This window comes from Chiloscyllium punctatum, chromosome 32 (assembly GCF_047496795.1).
Source record: "Chiloscyllium punctatum isolate Juve2018m chromosome 32, sChiPun1.3, whole genome shotgun sequence".
Classification (NCBI taxonomy): domain Eukaryota; kingdom Metazoa; phylum Chordata; class Chondrichthyes; order Orectolobiformes; family Hemiscylliidae; genus Chiloscyllium; species Chiloscyllium punctatum.
This window is the reverse complement of record NC_092770.1, coordinates 36640223-36658508: the sequence shown is the minus strand read 5'-3', so window position 1 is coordinate 36658508 and position 18286 is coordinate 36640223. Positions and strand designations below refer to the sequence as shown.

At 40.6% G+C, this 18286-nt stretch overlaps 1 protein-coding gene across 7 annotated transcripts in view; it reads right to left on the bottom strand.

The window, feature by feature from the left end:
- immp2l (inner mitochondrial membrane peptidase subunit 2) overlaps nt 1–18286 on the bottom strand; it is a 531344-nt gene that overhangs the window by 146961 nt on the left and 366097 nt on the right. For all 7 annotated transcript variants that reach the window (XM_072552094.1, XM_072552096.1, XM_072552097.1 and 4 more), the window contains one exon: nt 5438–5540. In XM_072552094.1, the coding sequence (XP_072408195.1) occupies nt 5438–5540 (103 nt within the window). The remainder of the gene's footprint in view (nt 1–5437; nt 5541–18286) is intronic.

The window sequence follows — 18286 nt, the reverse complement described above, 5'->3', positions numbered from 1 at the left end:
ATTCATTAGTACCTCCAGGTGAAGGTATGTGTTTTCCTTTCCCTATGGTCCAGCACCATAGAATGTCCTGGCTGGTAGCATCTGAAGTGGTGTGCAATTGGACTTTCAATATAGTCTCAGAGGCATGAACCATTGAAGATCCTAGCAGTTGCAAGAACGTCCACCTCTCCTTCCCCATGATTATAGAAGAAGAGCATCCAAGCTCCAGTTGGTGTACGTTGGAAGATTGCATGAGAAACTTTGCTCCGATCCACACTGGACTAGACACCATGGATTGCATTCAACAAAACACTTAAACTGAAAATGGGAAAATTCCATCCTTCAAAATATTTAATGGAGTGACATGATAAATTTTGCCACTACCACATTATTATTTTTCTTCTATGCAATAATTTATCCTGGCGTACAAGCAGTACTTTGAAATAGAAACTGATTAACCTTGAAACCTTCAAAGCATTCCAGAGGAAGTTTGCACCATTAATTCTCATTCAAGTAGTAATCCTTTATACAATTTGAAGCATATCATCCACTTCTTTTTCTTTCTACAATTCTCTATTTGTTTACAGGTACTAATTTAAAACATTACAGCAATTGAAAGAAATTGAGCTGTAAGTAATAGGTAACGCTGAAAAGTATGCAGCCATTCATCTTTACAAAACTATCAGTCAGCTTCATGATTCAAATCACCTTTATTTTGTTCTTTCATAGGTTGTAGACAGTTGCTGGTAAGGTCAGAATTTGTCATTTCTAAATGTCCCGCAAAGGCTAAACCGGCTAAACCATTGCAGCCCATCTGCTACCTGTTTAGTGCAACTGAGTGGCTGGTTGAGCCATTCATGAGGGCAATTAAAGGTTGATAAGGGTTTGAAGATGCACATATCTTGGGTAAGAGCAGCAAATTTCCTTTCCAAAAGGACACAAATGAACCAGACAGGTTTTTACAACAATCAAGTTTCACAGTCACCATTACAGACACCAGCTCTCAATTCCAGACTTACTAATGCAACTAACTGAATTTAAATTCCTTCAGCTACAATGATAGAATTTGAACTGGGCTTGTGGATTACTGATCCAGTGACATCACCATGACACCACTCCCATCCTGGGGACCACGCTACTTTGCATGAATTACATTGAAAATCCATCAAACTGTAAAGTAGTGAGCTATGCTACTCTAAATGAAGCAGAAACTGGTTGTAATATGCTGTTTTACATTGTGTACTCTAAATCTAATGGGAACTTTAGGTTGAAAAAACTAATGTTATGCAGTTCATTTTTTAAAAATAAACAGTACAGTAGTCAAGAAAGCATTAAACTGAATTACAAAGAACAAACATGTATTTGTTTTGGAAAATAAAGTCAGCCAAAGACAAAATGTTGCAACATATATTATCCAAACAGTGGAGTGTCAGAAATATTATTTTGAACCAAATTAATTTTTAATTTCACTGTTTAAATAATATATACAAGCCAAAGGTCAATCTTTCAAATAGACAGTAATATCAGTGGTTTAGAACTGGCAAAGGGGCTGAGAAAACTAACTACAAACACTGTTCTAGGAAAGGTAATTGAATGGTCAGAAAGGGAGAGCAGGAGATTAAAGAACAGGATCTCACTTAATCCACCAGGAGAGCTCAGTTTGGTGAGGGAAAACTGAACACAGTGACTGAGGATTAGGAAGGACAGCAAGGTTGAGTTATGAGTTGACAGAACAGGAGACAGCTGACAATGACATCTACACAAAGTTTCTGTCTAACAGGTGAAGGAATTCATTGCAGGAGATGGAAGTGGAATCATGCTGATGTGGCAGGGGTCTCAACAGTTCGATGCTACCACTTCAACCAGCTGCCAAATCACATGCCAATCAGATATTGGAAGGCCATCAGTGATTCTTCACCTGGAATTAAGACCTTGTGCAAGTTCTGACCAGCAAGATTTATCAGCTACTCAGTTGATAATCTACCTAGAGGAGACAGTAGTTGTTGCTGAACAAACATCTCACGAATCCCAGAACTACAGAGGACCAAGGACTAAAGTAAGTGATTTTTAGAGGATTGGTTGGGGGGTTTGTGGTGGAGGCAAGGACAGCAGGGTTGTTCCCAGCAAACAGCTCCTGTCAAATGTCCAGTCCCTCAATCAGGCAATGATTTCCTCTGATTAGGGAACCACCACATGTCACCAGCTAACCTACTGCCCTCATAATGTAACCTGGTACCTAATGGTGATGAGCCCACTTACAGCTGGGCTAATCCCTGCAGAGGCAAACATTGGCTGTCAAATAATTGGCCACAATTAACAATGGTATGGGTAGGTTGGTCATGGGCCTTCTTAGCCTCAATCTAATTCTGGTGGAAGTGAGGGATTTGTGTATCCCACCACTGCATCCACCTTACGACATCCAGGAGCACAAGATTCCACCCAGAAAAGGGATTTGAAAAGGGGAAAATATTTGGGATTTTCATCCTCCTGAATTTATCCCCTTTTATTACTCATTCTTTAGTTGTGATATTGTAAATATACTTTGGCTTTTGTCAAGTTCTAGACACACTGAGCAAGGGGGAAATAACATAAATGTAATATAGATAATTCTCGCCATTGGTAAACTCATTCTTTCATGTCTGGGAAGAGTAAAAAGATGTACGAAATAAAATTTACCAAAGATTTGTTGGAAACTGAAAGTTCTTTTAAGGACTGCAATTTAGTTTAAAATTTCTTGTTTGAGAAGTGGGAAAAGCCAGGAAATCACAGATGCATTAATGTCACATATGGGTCTAATTTTATTAATCTAGAACATAGGACAAAGTTAGTGACAATTGGAGAGGTTTCAGATAATCTGTGATAGTCAGCTGTTATGTTTCTTGATGAGATCTCCATGTTTAGTCTTTTTTTTGTTCATTTGAGATGTGGGTACTGATGGATCAGTCAACATTTATTGCCCATCCTATTTGCCATTGAAAGGTGGCAGTGAACTCCTTAAACCATCACAGTCTATTAGATTGAGTACACCAAAGTTTGGGAGAGTTCCAGAATTTTGGCCAGCTGGCAGGGAGGGAATAGTGATACATTTCCAAGTCAGGTTGGTGTGAGTCTTGGAGATAAACTGGAGATGGTTGTGTTCTCACAAATTTGCTACCCTTGATGGTAGAATTTGCATGTTTAGAAGGGGCTGCCAAAGGATTCTTACTAAATTGCTACAGTGCATCTTCCATATGGTATGCACTGCTGCCACTACTCATCAGTGGTAGAGGGGCTGAATGTTAAGGTCTGGCTAAAAAAAGGATTGTTTTATTTTGCTTGAAGTGAACAAAGTTTGAGGTTCCAGATGATTCTAAGAGGATAATGTCATACCATTCTATTGTTTTTAACACACACATTAAACTTTATTATACAAAGTTAATCAAGCATAATATCACTACAATATCCACAATAAACATGATGAATATGATTTGACAGAAATTATGGACAAATACCTAATGGAGCACATCAAATAGAACATGTGGTCAAATCTCACTAAAATTTCAGGTGGACTCTTCCCTCCTGAAAAGCAGTGAGGAAAGTGGCAGAATGGGAAGATAATTAGACAAGTTTACATTCAGAAGATACATTCAATATCCCTGCCATTACAGCAATTAAAGCCTGAGTGGGAAGTCAAAAGCTTAATCTTCCCATTCCACCACCAACTGAGGTTCTTAAGTAGTCAGTTAACAGCAACCTAAGGACTATTTCACTATGATTCTCTTCTTGGCAGGCAAGAACGAGGCATCCTTCCCAACTGGTACTAGGATTGGGATGAAACTCAATTTGCCATAATCTGGGTGACACTAAGGGAATGACTGAGATTCAGGGATGGCCATGAAAGCCACATCCTTGCAACAAACACCCTTCCCTACCTTCAACCATACCTCACTTTGTCATCTCCACCATCTGATCACCACCCCCCCTCCACAAGCGTGCCATTCTCACTGCTCCTATATTCATGGTTAACATGCCAACAGTAGCCTTGGTTTCAGAAGTAATGCTCACTGTGACTGCTGGCATTTGATTGACTAACAACCTTAGACAGCGCAAGATAATACCCTTGTAGGAAGTGATTGAACACAATGCCCACTGAGAGATCATCTTACATGGCTGATAAGTAGAAAGTCCAGTGGGCTATCCTATTTACAATGGTTGGGGGTATCCCTCATTTTATGTTTGCCATCACTCTTGTAGGCAAATTGGAAAATACTAGCCATTATCTCCTTTACAAGGGATCCTAATTCTTCACTCTTGAGAATCCAGCCTTCAACCTTCCTAAAACGTCTCTGACAGCAATTATCTCATTGATTTTCATGTTGAGGTAGTTTAATTTGACCTCCTGAGACTGCGTTTCACTAGAGTCCCGAAGACTGCATCCCAGCTTCAACTCCTCAACACAATTCCCGCTCTTTTATAGACAATGAAGTTAACACTACTCCTGTGAGTACTCCAAGAGCTTCATTCTTCAATGTGTATCAAACATATACTATTTCTTGGCTTCCGTTACACCATCAACAACTGCACTGAACTATAAATAGCTCCCAGGGACTCTTCCTGCCCTTACTGAGTCTACTGACAGCAACACACAAGCTGCCTGAAGTCACTTCTTTGCTTTAGCACTCTTCCAACCCCAAAGTGCCACTGATGTCTTCCAGCAATAGGTCCCTCAATAAATTGAAACCAGGGAACTTTCTTAAGATCCACCATCTAGAAGAAAATGTAGACTAATCAGAATTTTACAGCCTTTTAGATTTCACTGAACACGTTAAAGCTAATTTACTCTAATTCGCAAATCAAACATGCTTGTCTACTTTGATTGAATGAAACGATATGGGTAACTTCTTAAAGCAAAATTGCTCTAAACTGTTAAATACAATTAAAATCATGTGCTTCAATTGCACTTAACCCATGTTTTGCATTTATACCTTAACTTCTCAAACGAAAACATGTGAAATAAGTATTTGCTCCAATGTGTATATATATTTTTAAAGGACAGATTATGTTTTACCAATGGAGTTTTTTGTGGAAATTACAGAATGATTCCATGATAAATGCTATGCAGCAATAGAATTTCACTTCAAAGTATTTCTTTCTAGTGCCTTACTATTCGTTTTCTTATAGAAGACACTTACCAATAATTAAATAAGAAATATGCATCTTTATGAGACTGCACTTACTTATTCTATAATTTCGATAACTTTCCATGCTTTACAGAAAGTCATTAAGTAGTCAAGTGAAAATACAGCACATCATAACATCATTCTTTGCCTATTAAGATACCCAGTCTGAATTATATGTACAAAGCTAATTGAACAATTTGCAGAATCTATTTGAGTTACTTCTTCCATTATTTCATCATCTTGATGGCTGCAAGTACAACATTAATTTAACAGACTGAAGAAAAAAAGAATAAACTTACAGGTCCAAAAGCATTGCTGTCAAAGCTGTGTCCATGGTGATCTCCTTCAATCCATAAATGGCCATTGGGAATCTTTATGAATCTGTTCCTATATCCCATAGTTCTTTAAAACATAATGAACAAATTTTTATTCTTAAAAATGTATTTAACATATTGCAGTGATTCATTTTTGTAATAAAGATAATTGTAAGTACTTCCAGACTTGCATCGGTAATATATATGACTGTTGAGTAAGAATGAAATTTGTTTTAACGATACCGTTGACTCATGCATTAAATTTGCCCCATTTAACATTTTTCTATTTGATATAATGAAACAGTACATCTGGTGTGCCTTTCTTACCATCTAACTCCATCAAATTGCAAATTTGTGCCACACAGAGAAGCATAACAAGAACAAGGCAGATTCTTGGATGTATGATGCCCTCAGCAAATGAAATTGACTTAAGTCAGACATCAGAATATTTTAACCTTAACTGAATTCATCGGTTATGTAATGGAATAAAGAAAACCAGAATTCTGCTCTGGCATTTTGCAATAATGACTTCGGTGTTTGATTATTTAGCAATTGAGCTTTGTGACTTTCAATAAAAACAGCTGGCTATCATAATGTAAACCCATCCACATAAAATAGTGTCTCCTCTGTCTTATCATGGAAAATTCCCTTGTTTTGTGTCATTTACTATATACCATCTTATGTTATTAGATTAGATTAGATTACTTACAGTGTGGAAACAGGCCCTTCGGCCCAACAAGTCCACACCGCCCTGCCGAAGCGTAACCCACCCATACCCCTACATCTACATTTACCCCTTACCTAACACTATGGGCAATTTAGCATGGCCAATTCACCTGGCCTGCACATCTTTGGACTGTGGGAGGAAACCGGAGCACCCGGAGGAAACACACGCAGACACAGGGAGAACGTGCAAACTCCACACAGTCAGTCGCCTGAGGCGGGAATTGAACCCGGGTCTCAGGCGCTGTGAGGCAGCAGTGCTAACCACTGTGCCACCGTGCCGCCCACTTGTTATGTTGTGTTAATTTGAAAATGTTTAATTAGCAAACAAAACAAAATGTTATTAATTTTTGTGATGACATCAATACCTCTGCAGAAGGTGGGAAAATTAATGGTGTTAAGTGAAAGTTAGATGCTCACAAATACTTAAGCATAGTGATTTGGTGATTCAGTAGCTTTTGTTGGAGAAGAGAATGGTTCTGGAGAGTTTCTGTTCATGTTGCATTAAGCTTACCCAGTCTGAAAAGGTTGCACAGTCTTTAGTTGGTGTTATGGACTCAGCCAGACCACTCAAAACATTCTTAAGCAGGCAGCCCATACCATAGCTTTGCAATTTGTTTTGGTAAGTGTACAGTGAAAAGTACCCAGAGTAAATTAGCTAGGTTGACTATCAGGTTTTAAAACTGACAAAAAAATCATTCACAAAATTATGGAATAAAATACAAAGAACAGAATATAGACTTACTTATGCTGTTCCAAAAATACACAACAGTCCCAATAAACAAACCCCTTAAACATAGAGTAAAACTGAAACAGAGGCTTACAGGTTGAAGTTAGGAGGGCAGAAGGAGAGAGAGTCCAGCAGCCTATTTCCACACAGCCCACTGCTGAACTGACTCAACCAAGACTTCAGCTTTTAGGATTGACCACTCCCTTTCATTGTCGAGATTAGAGTGGTGCTGGAAAAGCACAGCAGGTCAGGCAGCATCCGATGAGCAGGAAAATCGACGTTTCGGGCAAAAGCCCTTCATCAGCCCTTCCTGCTGCCTGACCTGCTGTGCTTTTCCAGCATCACTCTAATCTAGACTCTGGTTTCCAGCATCTGCAGTCCTTGTTTTTACCACTTCCTTTCATTATACACATCACTTATAAATCATTAAAGCTTTGGCCTAAATTCTCATCTGCTTACATATGAACAAAAAGACCTCTCAGTAAACCCTTTCGTCTCTGTACCAAACCAGTCGTTTCAGAGCCCGGACTGTTTTTACGACCCCTCTGAAAAAGCCAAAGACACAGTATCCTTGAGAAAAGGAACAGCTTTTAGAGAAAGGACCAGCTTGGTGACACTGGAGGCAGTGGAGTTCATTTTGAAAAGAGCAACTGTATTCTGGCTTAGAGTCCTTAGCAATTACGAGGGCCTACTGGTGGTGCAGTGGTAATGTCCACACCCCTACAGCAGGCACAGTTTCAAGTCCCACCTGCTCAAGAGGTATGTAATGACATCTCTGAACAGGTTGTTTAGAAAAATAGGTGAAATGAAAAATAATCCCCTGAGTAAGTATGCTCAGCAAGTTAATGTAAACTGTACTGATTCCTAAATAAAACCAAAAGAACTGTTGATGCTGCAAATTAGAAACAAAAATAGAAATTGCTTGAAAAACTCAGCAGGTCTGGCAGCATCTATTGTGTAGTAAACTATCTTGTTAGACAAGGCAAGTGCCTCTTTTGTTTAGGTGCACCAATGGTCTATCTTCTACTACTGATAATTAGGTAGGTCTGAGATTGAGCAAAGAGAATTGATGGCAGTGAACTACCCTAACCAGAATGCTATATGCTGGCAGTGATAATATCTGAAAATACAACACTCTGTGGGAGTTAAGCAGTTCACCAGTTGTATCATAAAAAATTATAATTCTCAAGGAAGCTGAGAAGTCTTGTCTTGTCATAGGATCTAGACATAATGTGAAGTATTGTTATAATCATTTCATACCTAAATTATAAGTGAACCAATTTGTTCTGAAGCTGAATTGACATACAATCATGTAACTCTCACTGAAATTCATTCTGATTCCTTTAATTTGACAATAAGGTCGGAAAACTACATCATGACTAGTTCTTGTGAATAACAATAGAGCTGCTCAATGCTATTCAGTTGGGAACAGATGATCCAGAAAAGTAGGTAGTTCCTCAGATAGTTCTCAATCAGCAGGAAATTTGTAGCTAATGAAGTTGCAAAGATTGTATATTTTTGAGTTTTCTATACTTTTAATTATGGACTGAAATAAGAAAAGTGCTACTGAAAAAAAAACAAAGACTGTTGAAGATTTGCTGCATTCTTAAACAGCAAGTAATTTGACACTCATTCTAAGTGTTATTTACAGCATACTGCATTTTACATTACACAAGAACGTAAGGAATAGGAATAGAAGTAGGCCATTCAGCTCCTCGAGACTGATCCAGACTGTTCCAGAGCATCATGATTGATCTGACACTCCTCACTTCCACTTTCCTGTCCTTTTACTATAACCCTATAACTGATCAAAAATCTGAGCCGTAAATATACATAAGGACTCTACCCCCATAACTCTGTGACAAGCTTATTTTAAGCAGTAGTGGAAGTCTGGTTAGAGATAAGCTGGTGCCAAGAGGTGTGTATGAACGGAGATTCAATGACCCGTTATTAATGACAAAGGTCTTCTTGCTCCAATAACTCTGTGGTTGGCTCCCAGGGAACTGAAACAGCTTGGGAGAAGTCATCAGATCAATGCAAGGGCAGGAGTACTTCTTTTCTCTGCAGTAATAAGAAACCTTAAGGCTAAAGAAAGCCAGTTTATCATTCCCTCAGCAGTTGCTGTAAGCTGTGGCTCTTACTCTGTAAGACAAAGGTTTTATTAGTCTGAAGCAGCCAACATACACCTTCTGCAAACAAATGACAACATTTGGAGAGGGAGAACCAAGCAGCAACACTTCCTTACAAGCTAAAAATGACCATCTCAGTGATACCTGGGGAAATGGACCATTGAAATGACTTCCCTGTCTTCTTCCTCCATAACACCCAATTTTGAGAACTAGTCATTGATGAGGGAAGAGGTGTTTATAAGTGGGTTAAAGTTTCAACCAATATAATTGTATGTCAGTGATTCAGAATTGTTTATAGAGTCATAGAGATGGATAGCATGGAAACAGACCCTTCGGTCCAACCAACCAGATATCCCAACCCAATCTAGTCCCACCTACCAGCACCAGGCCCATATCCCTCCAAACCCTTCCTATTCATATACCCATCCAAATGCCTCTAAAATGTTGCAATTGTACCAGCCTCCACCACATCCTCTGGTAGCTCATTCCATACACGTACCACCTTCTGCATGAAAAGGTTGCCCCTTAGGTCTCTTTTGTATCTTTCCCCTCTCACTCTGAACCTATGCCCTCTAGTTCTGGACTCCCCGACCCCAGGGAAAATACTTTGCCTATTTAACCTATCCATGCTCCTCATAATGTGTAAACCTCCATAAGGTCACCCCTCAGCCTCCGATGCTCCAGCAAAAACAGCCCCAGCCTGTTCAGAGTCTCCCTATAGCTCAAATCTTCCAACCCTGGCAACATCCTTGTAAATCTTTTCCGAACCCTTTCAAGTTTCACAACATCTTTCTGATAGGAAGGAGACCAGAATTGCACACAATATTCCAACAGTGGCCTAACCAATGTCCTGTACAGCTGCAACATGATCTCCCAACTCTGTACTCAATATTCTGACCAATAAAGGAAAGCATACCAAACGCCTTCTTCACTATCCTATGTACCTGTGACTCCATTTTCAAGGAGCTATGAACCTGCACTCCAAGGTCTCTTTGTTCAGGAACACTACCTAGGACCTTACCATTGAGTGTTTAAGTCCTGCTAAGATTTGCTTTCCCAAAATGCAGCACCTCGCACCTGCAATCAATTTTCTTTATAATGAATAGCAATCCTTATAAAGGTCAGAAATCTGGTCCATGCTTTCTGTTAACATCAGTGTTAAACTGGGAGAATTCAATATAATTTTAGAAATCTTTATCTTTTCTGACAACTCCAGGAATAGATGGGCTTGATTTCAAACAGACTATCCCAGTGAGAAGTTTATAAATGTTGATGGAAATTTTCGTGGCTGGCCATGGAATCCAAGTAATTTAGAACATGTGGAATGTCACTCAAGCATTCTCAACAAGAGGAAAATATGGTTGATTTCCAAGCTGAAAATATATGTTATCATATTCATAGTCTGTGGAACCAATCTGCAGCAAGCTGAAGATGAGGGAATTTAAGAACATTTTGCTTTCTGGTTAGTAAATATTTGTGAAATATACTTTCCCCCTGTTTAAATCAAAATGACTTGCTTAAGCACCTATCAGACTAAACTTGTTTAGAAACTAGTAACTGTATATGAGCAAAATAAAATCACTATTAGCTGGTAACTTCAATTATCACAGTTGAAACGGAAGTGCTGAAATCAGCAATTGGAGACAGTTGGAAAAATCCTGGTACATGAAAACTACCACTGAGATTTCACAGCAATCAAAGGTTTCTGTGTATTAGTGTTCTTTCCCAAATATTTTGCTTTTTTTTAAGGTAGGAAGTTAGTGAAACACAAGGAGGAGTGGACCTATTGTCATCATAACATTCTGGTTTAAAACTGTTTTCTTTAATAACTAGCAAAACAAAATATTTCCTTGGTGCATCACAGTGCAAACATTATCATAAGCATTTAATTACAAAATCCTTGTTAGTTTATCTTCTGTAATGTTGTGCTTACACGGATGAAACTTTTATTTATAATGTCATTTGTATGTCCATAAGATGTCCATGAAGGCATAGGATATTTCTATTGAGGGGGAAGATGGGGCTGAATTGTTGCAGAAGGAGATTTAAAAATAAGACTTAGAATTGATTGGCTTTTCCATTTTCAGATTTTCCTGATATATTACTATTAAAACCTTCTATGGTTTTGAACTCCTCTACCAAACCTCCTCTCAACATGTTTTACCCTTTGAAAAACAACTATAATTTATTTACATAACTGAAGTCCTCATGCATGGTATCACAACTGAGAGACTCTACTGTACCTTAAAACACTGGCATTTTCTTGCAGCACAGTGTTTAGAACTGAAGATAATATCCTAGCTGAGGTATTCCCTATGATTTACCTGGCATCCCTGTATTCTACCTCCATAACTCTTTGTGGAAAGCTTGTTTAAGTAGTAGTGGAAGTCTGGTTACAAATAAGCTGGTGCCAAGAGGTGTGTATGAATGGAGCTTCAGCTAGCAACACGCAACTGATTGGTCTATGATATGGTGATCAGTTATTAATAACAAAGGTCTTCTTCTGCTAATAACTATGTGATTGGCTCCCAGGTAGCTGAAACAATTTGGAAGAAGTCATCAGATCTCTGCAAGGGCAGGAGGATCTCTTTTCTCTACAGTAATAAAAAACCATAAACTTGAAGAAAACTAGTTTATTGTTCCCTCAGTAGTTGTTATAAGCTATGGCTCTTAACCATTAAGACAGAAACATTATAATGTGTAACTCCATCATCGCCTTGCATACTCCAATTCTATCATCACTACCTCCTGCAGAATCAACCTGATTCAATGAAGAATCCTGGGGCAAATGGCAGGAGCAGTGCCAAACTTACCAAAAACTAATGTGTCAGTCAGCTGCAGCTACAGCGCAGGACTACTTACATACCAAGCAGCTTAAGCAACGTACAATGCTCAAGGCTAAGCAATCTCACTGATAATGGATCTGATCTAGGCTTTTCACTTCTGTACGTCCAGCCATGAATGTCAGTGAGCAATTAAACTATTAACATTTGGAGGAGACTCCACAAATCTTTAATGGTGGGGCAGCCAACACATTAGTCTAACAGAAAAGGCTGAAGCATTTCTAATCATTTTCAGTCACAAGTGTTAAGTGGATGATCAATCTCAGCATCTTTGAGTTGCCCAGCATCACAGATACTAATCTTCAGCCAATTCGATTCACTCTATGTGACACCAAGAAATGGCTGAAGGCAATGGAAGTTACAAAGGGGAAAAATCCTGTCAACCTTCCAGCTACGCAACAGACGACTTCTGCTTCAGGAGTAGCCATACTCTAGCTAATCAATTTCAGTACAGCTACATTGGCAACTATCCATGTAGAAAATCTCTCACGTATGTTCTGTCCACAAGGCAAGGGACAAACTAACCCAGTCAATTATTATCACATCAGTCCACTCTCGATCATCACAAAGTGGTGGAAGAAGCTCGACAGTGCTATCAAGACCTGCTTGATGATGTTCAGTTTGGATTTCTCTGGGACAACTCAGCTCCTAACCTCATTAAATTCCTGATCCAAAAGAACAGAATGCAAAAGGTGGTGTAAGAGTGACTGCCTTTGACATCAACTCAGCAGTTGTCTGAGTACAGCTATCAAACAGCCCTAGTAAAATTAAAGTTAATGAGATCGGTGGGGGGGGAGGTAATCTTTATTGGTTGGACACAGTTCATAGGGAGGGAAATGGTTATGATTTGTTGGAGGTCTATCACTTTTATCCCAAGACATTATGGCAGGAGTTCCTCAGAGTAGTTTTGGCTAACTGAGACTTAAATGCTTGCCTGACAAGGTAAACTCAGCTTGGGTTGTGTGATCATTTAGGAGATAGAGAGGACTGCAGAGTCACAGTAGACTGACAAAAGGTCCTGCTCGAAATGTTGACTCTCCTGCTCCTCAGATGCTAACTAACCTATTGTGCTTTTTCCAGCACCACACTCTTATTTATTTGTGTAATCATATTCACTGAGAGCTATGGGATCAAGAGAAGAGATAATAGCCAAGTCGCCAATGGCCTAAGTAACTAGGCCCAACATAAAATCAGCTAAACAGTTTATGCAAGCAGGACTTCATGGAATGCAGAAAGGTCAGGTTTACCACAGGTCAAAAGCTATCAAGGATCAGCCCAAATCTGTCCTGCATATTGAACAAAGGCAGTTGACTTTAACAAGGAAGTGTCATTATGACCTGAAGTGCTTTAAGCAATACTCAGCCGGAACAATAAGGAGAAATGTAATGTTTGTGTATTTCCCAGTTTTGGCCAGACCACTTGGCACCACGAAATAAATCACATCTTGGAAAGGGTGCAGTTACACCAAGGATGACCTGGATGGTCCTCATTTGGCACTGTGACCCCTGCCTGTGACACTATTGGTTGAAGTCAGAGAATATTCCAGAAGGGCTCAGAAAGGGGAGGATGAGAAGGGACATCTTGTAGCCATTCCCTCAGTGAAAACGCCATGCAAGATTCACCTGAGTGCCTTGTCGACAGAATTTAGTGAATTGGACCCCGCAGCCCCAACAAGTTCACCACAGCGAGTAGTGTGTGTTTTTCAGGCAGGCAGCCTAGTTTGGGAAAAGTTCATTTAATTTATTTTACTTATTTGTAAGATTTGTTTCTTTAACTTGAGTGTGTTTTAATAAAAAATAGTTTGAACTGCAGTCCTTTACTTGTCTCATACAGTAAGAGTATCTGGGTAAATGTGTTCTATGAGTAATAAATTAGTTGAAATGTCTGTGTAGAATATTTCAAAGGCAACAGTATTGTCTTACAATCAAACACCTTCAGTTGCTTCCACCATAAGGTCACAATGTTCAGCGCCATTCATGACTCTCAGTTACTGAAACAGGCTGCACCATATTCAGCAAGACCTGCACTTATTCCGGCTTGGGCTGGTAAGTGGCAAATAACATTCTTGCCACACAAAGGTTGCCCATGGTAGGTTCATTCAGAAAGTAAGGAAGCATGGGATACAGGGAAACCTGGCTATCTGGATACCGAATTGGCTGGCCCATAAATGACAAAGAGTGGTAGTAGATGGAAAGTATTCAGCCTGGAGCTCGGTAACCAGTGTTGTTCCACAGGGATCTGTTCTGGGACCTCTGGTCTTTGTGATTTTTATAAATGACTTGGATGAGGAAATAAAAGGGTGAGTTAGTAAGTTTGTCGATGACAAAAAGGTTGGTGGAGTTGTGGATAGTGTGGAGGGCTGTTGTAGGTTCCAACGAGACATTGACAGGATGCAGAGCTGGGCTGATAAGTGGCAGATGGAATTCAACCTGGAGAAGTGTGAAGTGATTCATTTTGGAAGGTCAAATTTGAATGCAGGTTACAGAATTAAAGGCAGGATTCTAGGCAATGTAGGGGAACAGATGGATAGATCGATCCCTCAAAGTTGCCACCCAAGTTGAGAGGATTGTTTAGAAGGCGTATGGTGTGTTGGCTTTCAGTAGCAGGGGGATTGAGTTTAAGAGCCGTGAGGTTATGCTGCAGCTCTTCAGAGTCCTGATTGGACCACACTTGAAATATTATGTTCACTTCTGGTCGCCTCATTATAGGAAAGATGTGGAAGCTTTACAGAGGGTGCAGAGGAGATTTACCAGGATGCTGGCTGGACAGGAGGGCATGTCTTATGAAGAAAGATTAAGGGAGCTAGGGCTCTTCTCATTGGAGCAAAGTAGAATAAGAGGTGACTTCATAGAGGTGTACAAGGTGGTGAGAGGCATAGATAGAGTGGACAGCCAGAGAGTTTTTCCCAAGGCAGAAATGGCTATCACAAGGGGGCATAATTTGAAGGTGATTGGAGGAAGGTTTAGGGGAGATGTCAGAGGTTGGTTCTTTATACAGAGAGTGGTGGGTGCATGGAATGTACTGCCAACCATGGTAGTATTGTCAGATACGGACATTAGAGGCACTTAAATGATACTTGAGTAGGTACATGGATGATAGTAAATGAAGAGTTTGTAGGTTAATTTGATCTTAGAGTAGGATAAAAGTTCAGCACATCATCGAGGGCCAAAGGGCCTGTATTGTGCTGTACTGTTCTATGTTCTATGTTCTAAATGCTAGACAGTGGCCGCTTACAAAGAGAGAATCCAACCATGTGCTTTTGCCATTCAATAGCATTACAGTTGCTGAAATAAAACATCTTCGGGTCCAAAATTGAAATGGGCTAGCTGTGACTAGAAGAACAGGGTAGAGGCTTAGAATTCTGCAGTAACTATCTCTTGACTCCAAAGTCTGTCCACTATTTAACAAGGAGAAAGTAAGAACTGCAGATGCTGGAGATCAGAGCTAAAAATGTGTTGCTGGAAAAGCGCAGCAGGTCAGGCAGCATTCAAGGAGGAGAATCGATGTTTCGGGCATGAGCCCTTCTTCAGGAATGAGAAAAGTGTGCCAAGCAGGGCTAACACAAAAGGTAGGGAGGAGGGACTTGGGGGAGGAGTGTTGGAAATGTGATAGGTGGAAGGAGGTAAGGTGAGGGTGAGGGCCAGATGGCCTCCTTCTTCAAAGACCACAATTTCCCCCCAGACGTGATCGTCGATGCTCTCCACCGCATCTCCTCCACTTCCTGCTCCTCCGTCCTGGAGCCCTGCCCCTCCAATCGCCATCAGGACAGAACCCCACTGGTCCTCACCTACCACCCCACCAACCTCCATAAACATCGTATCATCCGTCGTCATTTCCGCCACCTCTAAACGGACCCCACCAACAGGGATATATTTCCCTCCACTCCCCTATCAGTGTTCCGAAAAGACCACTCCCTCCGTGACTCCCTCGTCAGGTCCACACCTCCCCCAACCCAACCTCTACTCCCGGCACCTTCCCCTGCAACCGCAAGAAATGCAAAACTTGCGCCCACACCTCCCCCCCTTACTTCCCTCCAAGGCCCCAAGGGATCCTTCCATATCCACCACAAATTCACCTGCACCTCCACACACATCATTTATTGCATCCGCTGCACCCGATGTGGCCTCCTCTATATTGGGGAGACAGGCCGCCTACTTGCGGAACTTTTCAGAGAAAACCTCTGGGACATCCGGACCAACCAACCCAACCACCCCGTAGCCCAACACTTCAACTCCCCCTCCCACTCCACCAAGGACATGCAGGTCCTTGGACTCCTCCATCGTCAGACCATAGCAACACGACGGCTGGAGGAAGAGCGCCTCACCTTCCGCCTAGGAACCCTCCAACCACAAGGGATGTACTCAGACTTCTCCAGTTTCCTCATTTCCCCTCTCCCCCACCTTGTCTCAGTCCCAACTCTCGAACTCAGCACCACCTTCCTAACCTGCAATCTTCTTCCTGACCTCTCCGCCCCCACCCCCACTCCAGCCTATCACCCTGACCTTGACCTCCTTCCACCTATCGCATTTCCAAAGCCCCTCCCCCAAGTCCTTCCTCCCTACCTTTTATCTTAGCCCGCTTGGCATACTTTCCTCATTCCTGAAGAAGGGCTCATGCCCGAAACATCGATTCTCCTGCTCCTTGGATGCTGCCTGACCTGCTGCGCTTTTGCAGCAACACATTTTCAGCTCTATTTAACAAGGCATAAGTTAGGAGGATGATGGAATACTCCCTACTTGCCTGGATGAGAGCAGCTCACAATACTCAAGCCTTTTATATTCCAAAACAAAGCAACCAAAGAGGACTGGCACTCTCTCCGCAACTTTAAACATTCACCAATGATACACAGTGGCAGCAATGTACACCAGCTACAAGGTGCATTGAAGAAACCTGTTGCAGCTCCTTCAGCACAACTTTCCAAATCCCAAGTATACCACCAGCAAAAAGGACAAGGGGAGCAAATACGTGGGAACACCACCACATGTCCATTTCCCTTTAAATGACACATTCGAAATATAACATGGTTTCTTCATAGACAACGGATCAAACGTCTCGAACATCATTCCTAACAGTACTGTGGATGTACTCATAACAGACGGACTGCAGCAGTTTAAGAAAGCAGCTCAATATAAAGGATGATTCTGAATGGGAAATAAATTTTGGCCTAACCAGAAATGCCCACATTTCATGCATAAATATAAAAACAAACTTAAGGGCCTCAGTTGGCAAAGGAGTAAGAATGCCGCAGGCCTTTCTCTGACAGCTTAATTCTGGAGGAGGTGATAAAGTGGCAGGGTTTGAGTGCACTAACACACTGCCTAATTAAGAACCCTTCCCACCTCAAGCTTACAAACACCAGGAGCAGAAGATTTGTCCTAAATGAGATGATTCAGCAGTTTATTTTAAACGATAAGTAAGCACCTTTCAAATAGAATGGTTAATATTCTGATTAAGATGACAAATTAGCTGATCAGCGGGAAGAATATTATGCAAACTGAAAAGCGTAGGTATCATATTAAACTTGCATTGTAACTGGGTTAACCAAAATGCAAAGCGCTGGGCACAAGCTCCTTTTATTTCTCAAAAACAGAAGGCGAATGAAGGAGTGTCCCAACAGAGACCTTTCCAATTATGAAGCTGTTTTGAGGAAGTAAAGATTATGTTTTCCTTTGTAGGGGAAATGGAAGTTAAATGAACAAACCTCAAGTAATCAACAACAAATTTAACAGGAGAGTTGGGAGAGACTTCTTTCCCAGAAGTAAACAGGGAATGTGGAAGAGGTAGGAGTGGAGGTGAATATCATAGGTATATTTAAGAGGAAGCAAGATAAATACTGCAAAGGAATTAAAGCTCTGCTAATAGTACTGGAAGTCTCTTGGTGCCATCCCTCTCCAGATGCACAAAGGTGACGGTCTCACAATTGCAACAAAATCTTGCTTTGCATTTTAAAAGCCTGAGCAAACGTAGTGGAGCAGATGAGCTCAGAGTTAGTAAACTGTGTCTTTATTGTTTTCATAATAAAATGCATGAAACTTGATGTTTATTTCTGTGAAAACCGTATCCTGCATTTTGTATAAAGTACAGGAATTATTAGGCTGAAGTGCATTGTCTTGATGCTCTTTTCAATTCTCTTTCTCCAAAGATAATAGAATTCACGTGACAACATCCACAAAAATTCCAATAGCTGTTATACAGAGTAAAGATTCTCATTGCTAGCCCCAGGTCATGCTATTGTTTAAGTAGATACTTAACAGCGGAGATAGTAAACAAGATTTGCGTTTATATAGCACCTTTTACAAATTATATCAATAAAGTTGTTGTCATCTTGTTTTAGTGATGTTGATTGAGAAATGAACTTGGCAACGTTACCCAGAAGAACTGCCCTACTATTCTTTAATAAATGCAGTGG